General features: G+C 36.5%; 2 protein-coding genes across 3 annotated transcripts in view; one reads left to right on the forward strand and one right to left on the reverse strand.

Annotated features, from left to right (window-relative positions):
- Positions 1-15,708, forward strand: part of LOC135129130 (WD repeat and FYVE domain-containing protein 3) — a 29,809-nt gene extending 14,101 nt beyond the window's left edge. For both annotated transcript variants that reach the window (XM_064056210.1, XM_064056211.1), the window contains exons 14-26: positions 48-607; positions 654-1,104; positions 1,748-3,580; positions 3,635-3,879; positions 4,392-4,647; positions 4,700-4,918; positions 4,969-5,483; positions 5,534-5,766; positions 7,016-7,695; positions 7,749-8,112; positions 8,165-8,314; positions 14,539-14,650; positions 14,704-15,708. In XM_064056210.1, coding sequence (XP_063912280.1) covers positions 48-607; positions 654-1,104; positions 1,748-3,580; positions 3,635-3,879; positions 4,392-4,647; positions 4,700-4,918; positions 4,969-5,483; positions 5,534-5,766; positions 7,016-7,695; positions 7,749-8,112; positions 8,165-8,314; positions 14,539-14,650; positions 14,704-14,995 — 5,910 coding nt within the window. In that variant the 3' untranslated portion in view covers positions 14,996-15,708. The remainder of the gene's footprint in view (positions 1-47; positions 608-653; positions 1,105-1,747; positions 3,581-3,634; positions 3,880-4,391; positions 4,648-4,699; positions 4,919-4,968; positions 5,484-5,533; positions 5,767-7,015; positions 7,696-7,748; positions 8,113-8,164; positions 8,315-14,538; positions 14,651-14,703) is intronic.
- A 6-nt stretch (positions 15,709-15,714) lies between these two features.
- On the reverse strand, positions 15,715-17,171 carry LOC135129131 (cysteine and histidine-rich domain-containing protein morgana). The gene is made up of 5 exons (XM_064056212.1): positions 16,984-17,171; positions 16,679-16,929; positions 16,325-16,627; positions 16,078-16,272; positions 15,715-16,017 (listed from the first exon to the last, which is right to left on the reverse strand). The coding sequence occupies exons 1-5, from the start codon at positions 17,060-17,062 to the stop codon at positions 15,823-15,825; spliced, it is 1,023 nt and encodes a 340-aa protein (XP_063912282.1). The 5' UTR covers positions 17,063-17,171; the 3' UTR covers positions 15,715-15,822.
- Between the last annotated feature and the right edge of the window lie 543 nt (positions 17,172-17,714).

Genomic DNA, 17,714 nt, shown 5'->3' on the forward strand with positions numbered 1-17,714 from the left:
CTTGATCCGCTATTTTAATTTTAAATTTTATTACTATTGGCTTTCAGGATTTATTATGCGACCTGGAGGTGTGGCATGAAGCCCCCGGTGAGCTTTTACGTTCCCATTTAGAGCACTTATATGAACTAGCTGCCGAGTCTAATGAAAAACGTAACAACACTTGGATAATGAGAGATTTACAGCTGGTAGAAAAATTATTGCATATAACTCCTGAAGTTCGACACCTTGCAACCCGTCAAGTGTTGTTTTCTCTGATGTCCATATTACTTGGGGGGCAACCCCGTCAACCTGATTTGCTTTTGTTTGGTCAGTTTGTAGCAGCCACTTTACCTGCATCATCAACAATCAATGAAAAGACTGTCATTTTGAAAGATGGAGATATAGATAAAGAATTTGAAGGCGAAAATATTTTATTACGAAATCGGTGTTTAGGTCTCATACATTCTATGCTTTTCGCTCCTCGAAGTATAGTTGGTGAGGAAATTGCACGCACTTTGGGCTTTGATTGGATCTTGCTGTTTATGCAACCACATTTGCACTCAACCACTGTGGTGTGGGCATTAAGGATTCTTGTAGCTATGTGTTCTAGCCAATCTTTAATGACGAAGTAAGTATATTTCGCAAAAAATTAGAACTACAGGATTTTTTTTCAGATTTCGTGAAGGCAGTAGTAATGGCGGATGGTTACGTTATATTGAACAAGTCACCCACAATAAAATGGCGGTAGTCCTGGGTTATCAAATGAATAGCTCCCATGGTAACGATACCAAATCAGAAGCTCTTCACATTCCTGGTTTTCAGTATTTGGGATGGCTTTTACCAGCCCATTTAGATGTAGCAGAAGTATATTTTCTATTAACTGCTCTCATAATGGGCGTGCCTGTGAAATTACCACCTGGTGAAACAAAGTTTGATTTAGACACAATATGGACGTTTTTATGGGGTAGTTCTATTACCAATCAACCAGCAACTAGTGTAGCTCCCAGAATTTGTCTTTGTTCTGAAGCTGTAGTTGTATTGTTAACGATGGCACGAGCAATGCTGCATTCTAATGATGTTTCTATACCTGAATGGTTACAAAATCATACCATATCGATCATACAGGTAAGTGTTTCCTCTTTTTTCAAAGAAAAGTTATTACGCCATTAAGATCGTAAAAAGCATGAAGAATATGTTAGCTGTCGTAAAATATTTCAGAGTTGTTAGGTATGATGGAATCGATTTTTTTTAATGACAACCCTCTTTTCTAAAATATAAATAAATAACTGCTAGAAAAGAAATCTGGAAAAATGCAGAAAAAACTTTACACGTGATGTAATTTTCATAAAATTCGTCGTTTTGTTTAGCCATTGACGTAGAATTTTACCTCTATGCCGCAGTTGACAATGTTCATATATGCCTTAGAGAACTTATTTTGCATTTATTACATGACTATTTTATTCTTTTCGTGTTGTGAATGCGATGATTGTTAGCTTTACTTAATATTTGTCAAAATAACTGTTACGTTCAATCACTCAGTTGATTTATTTGAGCCGAGTTGTAGCGCCAGCCCTAACAAATTTTATTTTTATGACTTCCACGATCAAAAGAAATCAATAAATGCCAACGACAAATTATTTTTGACAGAAAAAAAGAACAAGTTTATGATTGTTAAGTCAGCTTTAAGTTTTCAGATCTGATATTTTATACCAACTGAATTATTTTAAAAATATTATTTCAGATTTGTATATATAATTTGTTGTTACAGGTTTTGTTTCAACTTTACCACAACATGCCCGATTTCATGCCAATTTTCATGTCCTCCGAAGTTCTTGGCGCATTAGCTGGAGTACTGTTCCCTCCTCCACTAATTTCATCCCTTGACAGTGCAGACAGTAGTGGCGCATCGACTCCAGCTGGCGAAGAAGCAGAATCCGTCATCATCGTTCCAAGAACTCCAGTTGAAGAAGACCCTCTTACTACCCATCCAGCGCGACAATTTATCATAGACTTTATCCGTGTTATCGTTGTCGACTCTTTGAGTTTATCTATCACTGGTAAATCTTCCCCTGTTATCGATTTAGTTTTGGATGCTTACCCCGAAAATTCCACTTCGTCGCAACAAGTCTGTTACCAAACTGAGATTTTGGTTACTCTAATGGATCACCTTCTCGCTGCAGACATGTTGGTTGGTGATCAAGCCGCAATCCCCGTTGTTCCACTAACCAACGCCCACATCCAACATGTGACTCCAAATGTGTTCTACCTTACAGCAAGAATCGTGGATAAGCTGTGGCAAGGTTCGCTGACAAAGGATCCACATGAAGTCTTCGATTTCATTGTTAAACTTATCGGACAAGCGAAACGTCGAACCGGAAATTTGTCTCTCGAGTGTTTATATCATTGCCTCAATAGAAGCATTCTTTTCTTACTATCGCGATCCACAGACACCATCGCGGACCAGATGTCCGTTCTCGAAGCTCTGCACAAATTAACAACCAACAGGTTAATAGTCTTTGGAGCCGGAAACCATGAATTAGATTTCATTGGGTGTCTTACATATTGTCTTCTCCAGTTAACAGCAGACATGAAAGTAATGCTTGAATCGAACATACGAACCACCTGGCATGTCAACCCTAGCAGCGATCTAGAGTCACGTGACGAACACTTGAACGCACATCAGGGACGTAATTTAATGGCCGGAGCGGCATTACGAGTTTGGGAGGAGTTGTATGTATGTAAGAAACCAGCGATCGAAGAAGTTTTTAAAGTTACGTTGGCACTTCCTTGCCAGAATGCGAAAGCTCCGGATTTAATGATAGTACGAGAACAAGTATTTGAAGCAGCATCCAAATTATGGCTTAATTATGTTGATGCTGAAAGGAAAGCCACCTATCGAGTTCCTTGGGAGTTTCATAATCAGATACAATCAAAAATTCATAAAGTTACTGGTGGATTGACCAGATTAGCGAGTAGGACAAAGGTTCGCAAAGATGATACAATGAGAGTAAAGATTAGAATGAGTAAAAAACAGGCATTTGTATGGATGATCAATCATGTCAACCTTTTAAAAGACTTTGTGGAAATGAGGCGACAACAACACCAAAACACTACTCAACATACTCAGCGCTATGTGCATCAGGAATGGTTACAAACTGAGAACGAACTAACAAGAGAAAGAGGATTGTGGGGACCTCCAGAACCATGCTATTTAGACAAATGGATGTTGGACATGACAGAAGGTCCTCATAGAATGCGCAAGAAGACAATGAGAAATGACTTGTTTTACTTGCATTATCCCTATCGTCCAGACCACGAGAGAGGAATGCTAAAATACAAAGTTGCGACAAGTCATCACAGCAAAATTTATTATCAAGCGGTTCAAATGCGGCAACATCACGGTGTTACGGGGTTAACTGAACCGGAACGGGCTGATAGTATTGTTGAAGAACCCTCTCCTCTCCCACTGACTCCGCTTCCACCTCTCGCTAGACTTAAATCTGATCCAGACGATCAACAAGAGGAAAATGATGTGGAGGAGGAACCTTCTCCGCCTCCAGATAACCAAACGTTAATGCGACTATTGGAAGAAAATGAGAAGGTTTGATTCTTTAAAAGGGAAAGTTATTGAGGACCATGAGATTTTTCTTTTTAGATTTCACATATGTTTAGATGTGCACGGATTCAAGGATTGGACACAACAGAAGGTTTACTGCTATTTGGACAAGAACACTGCTACGTGGTTGATGGCTTCACGTTATTGAAAAATCGAGAAATTAGGGATATAGAAAGTGTGCCTAACAATACCAACGAATATGAACCGATATTACCAAATCCAGGATCCCCTAGGAGGTCAAGGGCTATGAGACAGTGCTCCAAGTTTTCTTATGAAGATATCAGGTGCGTATAGTAATATTAATATAGTAAATTCCCACGTGTGAATTTCAAAATATTTTGTGAAAAAACTTCACACTAACATCGTATGCCCAATGTTTACATGTTTATTGTTTTAATATTCAAGTAAAAAATCCGAATGCTCAAGTTTAAAAACACTGAAATGACTAACAGCAAGATAAGAGTAACGTAATGGTCTTTAAATAATACGAGACCAAAGACGTTGTATTAAAAGAATGGAGGACGCTCTCTTTTTGCTGTACTGAGAAAGTGACTCCTGTTCACTTGGTAGTTCCGTTTACAACCTATTTTCCGACCAAGACGATCAATTGGCGCTCCCGATACGCTACTGTATTTCCGTTCGAAATTTAATATTGCTGAATTTCGTGGGGATTCTTTTTCGTGATAAAGATCTATTTAAGCTAACTTGAACACATGGAAATAAATTCACAAAAACCGTTACTATCAGTTCACAAAATTTAGGGTTTGGAAGTTAAAAATTTTAAAATTTAATGTAGGGAAGTTCATAAACGAAGATACCTTCTGCAACCAATGGCATTGGAAGTATTTTCTGGAGATGGTCGCAACTATTTACTGGCTTTTCCACGAAAAGTTCGTAACAAAGTATACCAAAGATTCATGGCAATGGCTACGGGTATTGCCGACAGCGCGCAACAATCCGTGGCTGGTCAAAGACGAACAGCTAACGTCGAACAAGCCACAAGTCTACTAAGTAACCTTATTGGCGAAACCAGCGTAACCCAAAGATGGGTGGTTAGTTCGTTCTCCATTAGCTTTGACTCTTTTTAAACACTCGTATTTCCAGCGAGGCGAAATCTCCAACTTCCAATATCTCATGCATTTAAATACATTAGCTGGGAGATCCTATAATGATCTCATGCAGTATCCAGTTTTCCCTTGGATACTTGCGGACTATGACTCTGAAGAATTAGACCTATCTCATCCTGCCAGTTTTCGCGACTTCACCAAACCAATGGGTGCACAAAGTCCGGAACGTTTGGAACAATTCCGAAAACGATTTAAGGTACTCGGCACCACTTTACAGCAAAACATACTAGGTAGCTTTTTTTGCAGGAATGGGATGACCCTCACGGAGAGACTCCTCCTTACCATTACGGTACTCATTATTCCAGTGCTATGATTGTTTGCTCGTATCTAGTTCGTACAGAGCCTTTTACTCAACATTTTCTTCGACTCCAAGGCGGCCATTTTGATCTCGCTGACCGTATGTTTCACTCAGTCAAAGAAGCATGGTTGTCTGCTTCTAAGCATAACATGGCTGATGTGAAAGAGCTAATACCGGAGTTCTTTTACCTCCCAGAATTTCTGGAAAACTTAAATCAGTTCGATTTGGGTGCTAAGCAGAGTGGAGTAGCTCTGGGAGATGTAGTGCTTCCGCCGTGGGCTAAACAAGATCCTCGGGAGTTTATTAGAGTACATAGGATGGCGCTGGAGTGTGATTTCGTCTCTCAAAATCTGCATCATTGGATAGATCTGATTTTTGGGTATAAACAGCAAGGACAACCGGCGATTGATGCTGTCAATGTCTTCCACCATTTATTTTATGAAGGAAATGTCGACATTTATAAGTAAGTTGAAACTCGTTTTATTTATTGTCACACAATGGAAATAATTTAAGTATCGACGATCCATTGAAGAAGAATGCGACGATCGGATTTATTAACAATTTTGGGCAAATTCCCAAACAACTGTTTAAAAAACCACACCCTTGTAAAAAGATGGGTGGTAATAATAACAGAACGTCGGTTATTGATACTGGTGCACTTGTGCAAGCGTTTACTTTGCCTCAACCTGAGAAACTCTTTTTTCATCATTTGGATAATTTACGACCGTCGTTGCAACCGATTAAAGGTAATTAGATGTTTATCCATGTGATGTCATAACAAAAGTTGAAATGACTGACTTGTTAATGCATTGGTCGAAAATGATATCCGCACTGCTTATGTATATATAATAGTATATTAAAGAACGAGTTTCATAAGGCAAATATTAAGGCACGAATCCAAGTTTACAGAACGAGCGGCGAAGCCGCGAGTTATATAAAGGATGAGTGCCACAATGGCCTTATGAACGAGTTATTTATACTATTTTTTTTCCGCGCACGTTTTTTCGCAAAATTTAATTGAAATTTGCGTTTGTTTAAATCTGGGGAATTTTCTCGTGATTGGCGATGGTCTAACACGAACCACGAAATATTTGAAGTTCGAATTTTCACAACAACAACTGTAATTCGAATCAATTGGTTAAAATGTCTTGTGAAGAAGTTAGTGAAGTCCTTACGCCTCCCGAAATACGGGAAATTTTAATTTCACATTTGCCACTGACATTCACCTGACATTTCTCGTCATGGCTACCAATCTTACCGATCTAAATTACACCAGATCTATTTCAGAACCACATTCCGCTATTGACGAACCGCTTTGACGTCATTTGGGTGCTTTAATAGCTCTATTAGAAAATCAAAAAACGTGCGCGGTAGAAAAAATATGTTAGGATTCATTTTTAACAAATTCAGTGTATTATAACGTATTGTTACGAAGATCGGTAATTAAAATCGGCGTGGATAACACTCAACAATTTATTTCTCAGTAGCTCAAATTTACAGGACTAATTACACTTAATTGATTATGTACAAAATAATTCCGACGGAACTTGACTGGATTCTCTTTGAAAGAATGAATCGTTCCCAAAGGTAGTCTCTATGTAAACTCATACGTTCCCTTCTAGATGAGTCGCGATCGAGGTTTTTCTGGAATACCCATTGCGACTTCCGCTTCCAGGCTTTTCTTTTAGTCGAACGCCGCTCAGCCACCGTCACCGATGATGAGTCACCCATCATCACCGTACATACTAGAAAGCCCTCGAGAAAATCCATAGACGTCGCACCGGGGTGGTGTATGGGTTTATTTCTAATAACAGTATATTATTTTTAAGAGTCAAATTGTTTCGCCACATTGAAATAGAACATAGTTTAAACTTTATTGCAGAGATTTTATCCACATGACGAATTTTATATGAAATAATTTGCAGTCATTTCAACTAGTCGTAAAAATTCGTAGATAACATAAATTAACATAAACTCTATTTGCTTTTTCTTCAGAAGTGAAAAGTCCAGTTGGTCAAATTCTCCACGTTGACAAATCCGTGTTGGCCGTTGAGCAAAACAAAGTTCTCATTCCTAGTCTCTTCAACAAATACGTAGCCTGGGGCTTTGCTGACCACTCCTTGAGGATCGGAAATTACGACAGCGACAAAGCTGTTTTTGTTTCTGAAAGCGTAGTTCAAAACAACGGTGAAATTTTAGCTTGCGTTTGTCCATCTTCAAAACTAATAGTAACAGCAGGGACTAGTTCTGTAGTCACCATTTGGGAATACGAGGCGAGAAAAAAGTCCCTTAACATAAAACACAATTTGTATGCACATACGGACGCTGTAACGTGCCTGGCGGCCAGTCCTGCCTACAATGTCATTGTTTCCGGATCCAGAGATTGCACTGCCATAATTTGGGATTTATCACGTGGAATTTTCGTAAGACAGTTACGAGGACACGCTGGTCCGATAGCTGCGGTAGCTGTAAATGATCTCACTGGCGATATAGCCACCTGTGCTGCAACGTGGTTGCATGTGTGGAGTATTAATGGAGACGAATTAGCTAGCGTGAATACGTGTGTAGGACGAGCTGATCGCATGCAGCAGATTTTATGTGTAGCTTTTTCACAAACGCACGAATGGGATCCGCTGAATGTTATTATGACGGGATCAACAGATGGTGTTACAAGGGTAGGTTCAAGTAACTGTTTATATAAAGCAGTACTAATATCTCTGTTTTTAAGATGTGGTCTATTGATTACGTTCAAGTACCCGACGATACCAATCCTCAAAAAGAAGAATGCAAACAATATCAAAGTCCCGTTAAACCTACCCCTATCCATCATCGTCTAGTAAAACAAATTAATGTTTCAAACGATAGCTCCTTGAGCCTGATGAAATCAGGTTCAGAAAGCAGTCTTTCAGAAGACAATAATACCAGAAGATCGTCCATTGATCGACAACGTTCAGGGGAAGGAAGCTGCAAGGAGTGGAGAAGTGAACAACAGAACGAGAAAGAAACTTGCAGCGATACGGAGGAACCTTCGCCACCTATTCCTGTGAGACGAAGAAGATCGAGAGTTCATGGGGGATTTAGAAAAAGTGAAGGTATGACATTTTTCGTATGACAAGACCGCACATTTAAAAGAGTGTTATTTAGGTGGCAACAGTGCTGATAATGCTAGTCTCGATGTAGACGATGGTACAAGCATGAGAACTAGCAAATCTGATACTAGTCTTACTGATTCATTTGTGATGGTTCCTGAAGGCAGAAAGCGTAATGTCAATCCGATGAATATTCTTCGACCAGGTAAATGCTTGGAAAAATAAACATTGAATAGTATATTACATACTGAGGCGGAAAGTATTTCCTTAGAGCCGAGACAGTTAGCTCGAGGCTCTAGGAAACTTTCCGCCGAGGTATGTATATTATTTTATTCTCAGTCACCTGAATAAATTTTGCGAAAATATTTTAAAAAATTATACGTCACCACAATGTTTATTTTCATAATTACAAGTAGGCTATGCATAACAATCAACCCTTTGAACGTCTCTGAATAAAATTAGATTGACGTTTTGAAGGTGCAAAAGTCTGATCAAGAAATTTCATTCTATTAGAAAATGTCCGATTCAGAATCTTTAACGCTTCCTGAATTACAATATGCAACAAACGAAGTTACGCAGAATCTGCTGCCGAAAAAGATCAAAAGTAGGTATGAAAAGCCTAAAAAATGTACCTTCAATGGTGCGCTAGGTAAAGGGGCTCACAATATCACCTCAGAAAGTGTTACTGGCGTATTTTGCCGAATTAAGTCAAAATAAACAACCATCGACGTTATGGGCCACTTATTCTATGTTGAAGTCAACTATGGCTATTAACATTACAATACCGACATTTCCAAATTGTCCAAGCTATGAATCTATGATGATAAAGTTGAAGCATGTTGAATTGTTAAACCAAAGGCGAGTCATATAGTTAGTAAACTAGTTTGTTACTTAAAATTACGGTCGAAGGTGGAAATAGTTTAGTTATTGATGCAACAAGTGAGTAAAGTGTTTCTTGAAAACAGCGAAAAAATGTAACTTTATTCATGAATTGCATACCTACAAAAGTTTTTCCATGTTCATAATATAAACTAAAAACTACCTACTTCAAAAACAGCTCCTTTCAGTAAAATCGCAGATTTGTTTTTTAGCTCTTCATTTCATAAATAAGTTGTATTCTATTAAATATTGGCCATTGGATTTTTCCGGCAGTAGTTTCAATGTGGCCATACTTGCGCCTTGACAAATTTTCATCGCTCCCCAATCCATTGGGCGAGCACACAAATTACCACAAAACACCTACTAGAAAACTAATACAAAGCACTCAAATAAGAACTAAATTGCAAAATTTTTCGATGCCTTCGAATTTCTGACAGATGTGTTGATTAATCGTCATAGCACCGGTAACCTTTTTTTTTTTTAAAGACCCAACAGACTAAAGTCCACTTAAAGGGTCTACAAAATAGCAAAACAGAAATATATGAACAGAAACAATACAATTCACACCATTCACAGACAGCGCAAAATGAAAAGAAAAAGAGAACAGAAATACAATATAATTAAGGCAGAGACAACACAAGAGTGCTGAAAATCACACCCATCTCATACAGAGAACTGTCTAAGTGTATTTGTGCAGAAGTGTTTGCGTAATTCAATCATAATATCTTTTTTTTTAATCAAGTGAATATCGTAGTTATTCATTAGCATGTTGAAAGTATCACACATTTTATAAATAGGCGACGGGAATAAGATATTAGTTGACGCTTTAGGTATGTAGAATGTTCTGAAAGATCTTAGATTTGTTAGTGGCACATTAAAGGATATCGATGACATCAATTCGTTCGATATGATTTTATTATGCAGGAGGTTATGTAAGAATACAACAAAATACTGTGTTCGTCTGTCGAAAAGGGATGTAAAATTAAAAGCGTTACACAGAATACGGTTATCAATTCCCTGAACGGGATAAGAACCACTTTCTTTAAACCATAGATATTTTAAAAATTTCCTTTGAACGGATTCAATACTCTCTTCGTACTTTTTGTAATAAGGTGACCAAATTAATGCGCCATATTCCAACTTTGATCTTACACATGCATAGTATAAGTTTAAGACACTTCAGCGAATTAAAGTCCCTACAAGATCTTATGATAAATCCTAGCGTTTTAAAACCAGATGCAACATTATTCCGAATGTGCAGATTAAAATTGAGTTCGGAGTCGAATAATATACCTAAATCCTTAATGTTAGAACAACGTGTTAAATTAATTCCGCCTAGAGAATAATCAAAAGAAGTAGTAGTCACTTTCCGACAAAAAGAAACTATTTTACATTTAGAGATATTGAGATTAAGTTTATTGTGCAGGCACTTTTTTGCATACAATTCTCTTGTAATTGTATGCAATCAGCCGCAGAATTGATAACAGTGAATAATTTCAGATCATCAGCAAATAACAAAACACGAATATTGAAGATAGTTGTTATGTCGTTAATAAATAGTAAAAACAACAAAGGACCCAAGTTGGAACCTTCTGGGACTCCAGACTTTACAATAAATTTTTGTGAAATGAAACCCCTATACATCACGTAATTAAATCTGCCTTGAAGGTAGCTATCAATTAAACTCAAAAGTGGAGAGCTGAATCCATATTTATTGAATTTATTCAGTAATACTTTATGATCCACCCGATCAAAGGCCTTGGAAAAGTCCGTATATATAACGTCCACTTGTGAATTGTTATCAAGGGCTTTGGCAAGGTAATGAGTGATACACGACAGATTGGTGACAGTTGATCTTCCGCTGACAAAACCATGCTGATCATCTGAAATTATATTCTTCACGTTATAATAAATGTGTTCCTTCTATGTGTTTTGTGTTTAAATATTGTTAACATGATTGGGTATTTAAAATCGGCGTGCGTAAAACGTAACAATTTATTCTTCAGTAATATAAATTTATACGACTAAAATTACAGAGCGAAAATATAACAGCGAATAATTCTGACTCAATTCAACTCGTACTCATTAATCGGCTCCTGGACTAAACCCCTCCCGACATTCTCAGTCTCTGTTTAAACAGCCGTACGCTTCTTCTGGAAAGATCGAACGTCGCTTTCCAGGCTTTTCTTTATTCGAGCGCCGTCGTCCCCGATGATGAGTCACCGCGCCACATACTAGAAAATCCATAGACGTTGTACCGGGGCGACGTATGGGTTACTTTGTAACACTGCCTCCTCCGTAATTCTCGTCTCGATCAGAAAAGTCATCGGTGTCACTATTGTACTCACGAGGCGGTTTAAATGAGCAATCTTCATTTTCGTCTTCGGTACTGTCGAATTCTGTAAACCACATCGTCGATCCTTGTCACGACAGTATATAGACCTTCCCAGTTTAGTGACAACTTCGGCCAACAATCTTTCGTTCATCAGGGGTTATAAAGCCATACCAAATCCCTCGAATCCCACTGAATTACCCTTAAGGTCATAGCGTGTTTTCATTGTCACTCGCCACCCGGATCTTGTGGCGCACCGTTTCATGAACGCTCAGCAGCTTCTCCTTCAAGTCATCAACGTAATCTATGAACTTTGGTTTTTCACTCGGAGAGCCGAACAGGTAGACGAAGTTCTCGTCCGAAAACTATACGCGCCGGTGTCTGACCTCGTTCTCTCGCGAACTATGCCAGCAAAACGGCCAAATCGCCGTCGATTTATATGTTCTTGTTAAAAATTACTTCCCAAACAAGATGATTTAATCTTTAAGACAAATCTATCGAACAGCTATTTGGAGTGGGCCACTGGTTCGCGACTCATTAATTAGAATAGCTAAGGTACTTATAGATCTCAAACCTTCTGTGTTACCTGTGAATCGATTGCCCCTAGGTCGAATCGCAAACTTCATTCCACCCGTGGTACGCTAGATTAATGGCTGTCATCCATCCGAATTTTCAGCCTTTTTTTTCACAATACGAGTATGTACATATCTACATACAAATTTAGAAAATCGGATCCATTTTGATAATGGGATTTCTTGAACAAAACGCTTCTCTACCTTTGTGCCCATCCATCATGATCGTTATAAAACTGTGCCGTTTACTTGAAATTCAACTAAAAGAGCCAAATCAGCTTGCGACAAAGAGTGACATTCGAGGGCCATATGCGATGCACTTGTTACACCGGCAGTGGTCTCTGTTTAAACAGATTAAGATAATTCCCGTGACTTCCGACGGGCCGCTTTCAGGCTTTTCTTTATTCGAACGCCGCTGTCACCGATGATGAGTACATCCTAGAAAACCCATAGGTGTTGCACCGGGGCGACGTATGGGTTACTTTGTACAATATTTCCCGTTAAAAAATGACATACTACGACACATTTTTTCTTTTAAATGCGTTAAAAAAGGAATTGCTATGGCACTTTTTTCACGATTTTAGCACGATAAAACAAACATATTCTTATATAACCTATATATGTATATATGCAACCTTTATCAACAAAAATACACTTTTTTACGGACGTGAAAAATAATTATTTATTTATCAAGGCATAGAAATTCATTTTTACTTCCCGAGCGTAAGCGAAGGAAGCATTGTAATCGAGTCCGTCGGCCGACTTTCTACTTTTACGTTTTCTCAACCTTTCATGACCCCTAGAGTAGGAAGAAATAGGTCTGCCGTCCGGATTTTTATTAGACAAATAATCTCCGAAAGTACTGGGCCCATTGTCAGATTTTGTATTTATGTTAGGAATACCATATAGATGGTAAAAAATTGTACATAGTAAATGGGTTTTAAATTGTATAAAATAACATAATTTAATTTAATCAAAATATATTTGCTTATCTCCAAAAAATTGATGACATTCTGTTCATATTTTTTGGATTTGCTTATACAGGGTGACTCGAAAAAATTAAAGAATACGTGATTTTTTTTGTTGATTTAATCAGGAACTGCAAAACCGAATGCTTTGAAATCTTACAGATGTTTTGAAGTTATTGTAAGCATGGTAAATTGTTGATCAAAATATATCTGTTTATTCCCTCCAAAAATTGATGACATCTCAAAATTTTGCCGAATAAATTCTTCTCAAAATGTGCAAAATATGATGAGCTTTTACTTGTGATTTATCATTGCATTCATATTTTTTAAATTTGCTTAAACAGATGGCTTAAAAAAAAATAATAAATGAGTCAATTTATTTTATTGATTAAATCAGGAACGGCTCAGTTCTTTTTCACAGAAAATTTTGGTAATACAATACTGTTATTATTACCATTAGAGTGGACCTATCCAAACTGATATACGTGTCCTTGCAAAAATGTTAATGACGTCATCACAAAATTGTGTAAAGAAAAAACTCAACTCGAAAATGCTGGTTATGTTTCATTGTACTTTAGGTGCGAGGGAAGTTCTGTCGAAACAACTTTCGACCATTTTTTTTTATACCAAATATGAAGTTTATTAGCCAAAGCTAATAATCATATGACGTTTAAAATGGTATATTATTTTATAAGGAGCAAAAGTGAAACTTTTCGTGGCGAGTCTGTAACTAGTAAGCAAATACAGACGAACCACAGAGTCAGTTTTCTCTGAATAAAATATACTATTTTTTGTTCAAACGTCTGCAATTAAATTATAGAAGTAGAATTTTCAATTTTTAAAAATGAAGTTATATTTGGACACTCTTACTGTAGCTTCATTGTCAACAACAAAATTTCAAAAAACAGTTTGCCCGTTAAAGTGATTAACTTCAGTGTACTTTAGATACTGTTGCTATGGTTTCACTTTTTCTGACACCTGTAGCGGCAGAAAAAGTATTTGTCTGCCATTGTTAAGGAGCGGCTGAAATATCAAACTTTAAGGGTATTTGTCGAGTTAAAAAATGTCATGTTTTTTTGATGTTTGAAGAAAAAAGAACTTCTATGGCGTAATAAATATTATTTTCAAAGCTAACTAGGTATGTCATCTTTCTTTTTTTATGTATTTTTATTTTGCCATTTCGATCAGAAAGAAAGTACGATTGTGCTACATCAATAAATTCAGAAAAAAAGCTCTATTCAAAATACATTAATTATGTGGTAGTACCATTAAAAAAAAAACAAATTGGCCTTGCTTCTCGAAAATAAATGAAACAAAAAAAATTTTTTGACGAATAGTTTGAGCACAACTACTTGTACCCCTATACCCAATTTCAGATTATTTGTACAATTAGTTCTCAAGATATTTAACCGTTTTCCATACTGTATATGTATTTAACATATAATACATATTTCCGTGCACGATGGACTATAACAACTTTACAGTTGATTGAAGTTAATTATCCTGTAGTCATAAGGTGTTAATAAAACATGACAGTCGGACCTCTTCGAACGAGTTTAAGGCTTGTGCACACAAGATCACGGTTCACGACATTTCGTACCTACTCTACCAGTCATGTTTTCAAACTCTCTTCCCTCCTCATATTCTACCTTCATGGATGTAACTGATTATGTTCCAGGATTCAAATGGCAAAGGCAGTTAGTCTTTAGAAGTAAACTGACAATGCATACGGCATACGATAGGAAAGACAACGCAGAGCCGGCTTCAGTTACAGCATTAGCTGTCTCAAAGTAAAATGATTTGCTATTAAATCCTGTATGAAAAATTATGGTAATAATTTTAGGGATCACCGAACTGTGTATGTTGGCGATACGAGAGGTAGAGTATTTTCATGGAGCGTATGTGACGTGCCAGGTAGGGCTGCTGATCACTGGCTTAAAGATGAAGGGGCTGATTTCTGTGCATCATGTAACATTCGATTCACTATATACGAAAGAAAACACCACTGCAGAAACTGTGGCCAAGTATTTTGTTCCAAATGTAGCAGATTTGAAAGTGAGATATCCAGACTTCGCATTTTAAAGCCAGTCAGGGTTTGTCAAACGTGCTACGCCACATTGAAGTCAGAAAAGTAAGATTTTAAAATTGATTTCGTAAAATATATTAGCCCATATTAGATAAATCATTTATGAAGTGTATAGATTTATGTAAGTTTAGTATATGAAGTTGATATTGGTAGTGTTTTGTGATTGATTTTATTATTGTTTTTAAAATTGATATATTTATATTGTTTTTATTTATGAGTTTTATTGGTTTTTAGTGAGTTAGGTATTTTATATGTTTTTAATGTTTATCTGGTTTTTGTTATGATGATTTGTGATATTACAGATTTAATTGTTTGTCAATCGTTGTAAGTATTTTTGTGAATATAAATGTCTCGTTTGCTTAGCTGAGAGTATTAATTTAATGCAAAGCAATATGTATTTAGAACAATAATATCTGTTGCCTGGTATACATTAAATGTTGATTTTATGAAATTTGTGTACAATAACATATAACATAGTATTAGCGCAATTCCGTGCGGAAAAGATGAGAAACTTCATTATTATTGATATTATTTTTGTATTAAACAAAGGACCGAATTTGTTAGACAGTAGGTATAAAAGGTGTGCACTGGCATCTGTAGACAATATACATGTGCACTATTGTGCATTCCAAAGTATATTTCCTTATATTTGATAAATGTATGTGATATTGTAGATTCTATAGATTTAGTAAAATTGTAAATATGCCATGTCTTGATTTCATATTATAAACAATAAAAGTAAACAAGTATAAAACATATTAATATTGCTTTTCATTTTTAAAACCATTTTATTTCAAAATAAAAACTGGTGTCCATACAAAGTACATATCAGTAGTAATATAACGTACAAAATTTGCTCAAAGGCTTCCTGTATATTTACAAATCGTCTAGATCTACCGCATCAACTCTGGAAGTAATTTCGATATCAGCTGCGCTAAGTTTAGGTTTTTCTTCTGAAGGTGTAACTCTTGGTATATCCAATTTTGACCAACTTCCAGGTTGTGCTTTCTTTAGTTTAATTTCAACTTTTGTGCCATACATAAAGACTTGACTACTTTCAACATCAACAATCTAAAACAAACAAAAAAAAAAACAATTGAACGTACATGTAGTTTTGAATATCAGGCATACCCCTCGTAATTCAATGTCAAACTGAAAAGTTGTATTGTTCTGTTCAGGAAACAATAAACATGCTTTAAGTCTGACTGGACTGAGCTCGATTACACTTTTCTGAACACAATATTGTTTAGCATAAATTGACACAACAACATGAGATGCAGTTTGGTGGTAGTCCCATCGACATTGAACAGATTTTTTATCATCATCCTAAAAATGTACAAACATCAACAAATCCACTTTTCTTTTGTCCCAACAGCACCTCCTTAAACCACAAATGTTCACCTTGAGTACATCCTATTTGGCTCAAAAACGCATTAAAATCAGTTGTTCGTTTTTGGCAACAAGACCAAAATTTTAAACCTTCATGAAACACTGGTACTCCTGGATGGTAAGCACATGGTGACTTGTTAGTGTCAGGGCCTTCATATGAAACACTGCAACCCCCATTTTTACAAGTTGTGCCTATTGCTATTTCATCAGAACTTTTTTCTGAGACTGTTTCTGTTGCGATACTAAAAACTTGTTGCTTTAAGGACGTCGCAATTTCAGGTCTCATAGTAGTCTACAATACAGACTCTTGTATAAGTTATATTTATGTTTTACTAAAAGTTACCATCGGCGAATCAAATGGTGGTCTTTCTTTCACTGTTGGTATAATTGGCTTTACTTCAATAACTTCGTCCACATTTACTTCTTGTTTTACAGGCTTTTCCGGTTCCGGGGGCTTCACATTTGAATGTTTTGACCGAGTGCATCCTTTTATATTTAAAAATTCGGTAAAATCGGTACATTTTTTATTACAACATGACCAGCCCTTATAGGCGTCGTGGAAGAATGGTTCTCCAGGATGATGTAAACAAGAATCTAAAATACACTTAAATATTCGGGTCACAAACATCCACACATAACCTTACTTACCGTCAGTATTTTTTGAGGAATCAAATTTTTGACCACAACCTTTATTGTAGCATTGAAGCTTTATATCACCATTTTCCATTTTAATATTATTAATTTGGATAACACCTTTTCCAAACGCTTTTTGGTTACGTACAGCTGATTTTTGTTTTAATTTTAGAATTTCTAGAACGTAAAACTTTGCGGTGTTGCCAATATTCAGATTCACCAATATTATAATTCATAGAGATTGGAAGTGCTGGACTGCTGGATGTTGAATGTTATGTCGCTATGTACACCTTTAAGGGGTCATTCTACGGTGGTACAGATGTTAAAAAACTGTTTTATGTTAAATGGGTCCCTTTTCTGTTTTAAGTGTTTTTTTTATTTTTTAGTGTTTTTTGTTGTTAAATATAAACATTTGGCACTTTTAATTATTAGGGCAATTAGGGATTCCAGATCGCTGGAAATGACTAACAATAATTTTTATTTAATTATATCAAATTATATCATGTTCAAAGTGATTGGTTACTTCCAAAAAAACAATTTACTTTAAGAGTTTAGAATACTGCGAACTGGTTACCCCAACAAAACACATAATAAACAGACACAAAAATATCCAATCATCGTTGCGAGGAACAAGCGTCTCGAACATATAAATTTTATAGTTGCGAGGAATTGCCTCGATGATGTATATTTCAGCGGTGGGAGGAATAAGCTTCGTTGATGTTATCAATCGCTAGCGTTGCGAGGAC

This window comes from Zophobas morio, unplaced genomic scaffold, assembly GCF_036711695.1.
Source record: "Zophobas morio isolate AGI-343-1 ecotype UQ-CSIRO unplaced genomic scaffold, CSIRO_AGI_Zmor_V1 ptg000014l, whole genome shotgun sequence".
In the NCBI taxonomy this organism is placed as follows: domain Eukaryota; kingdom Metazoa; phylum Arthropoda; class Insecta; order Coleoptera; family Tenebrionidae; genus Zophobas; species Zophobas morio.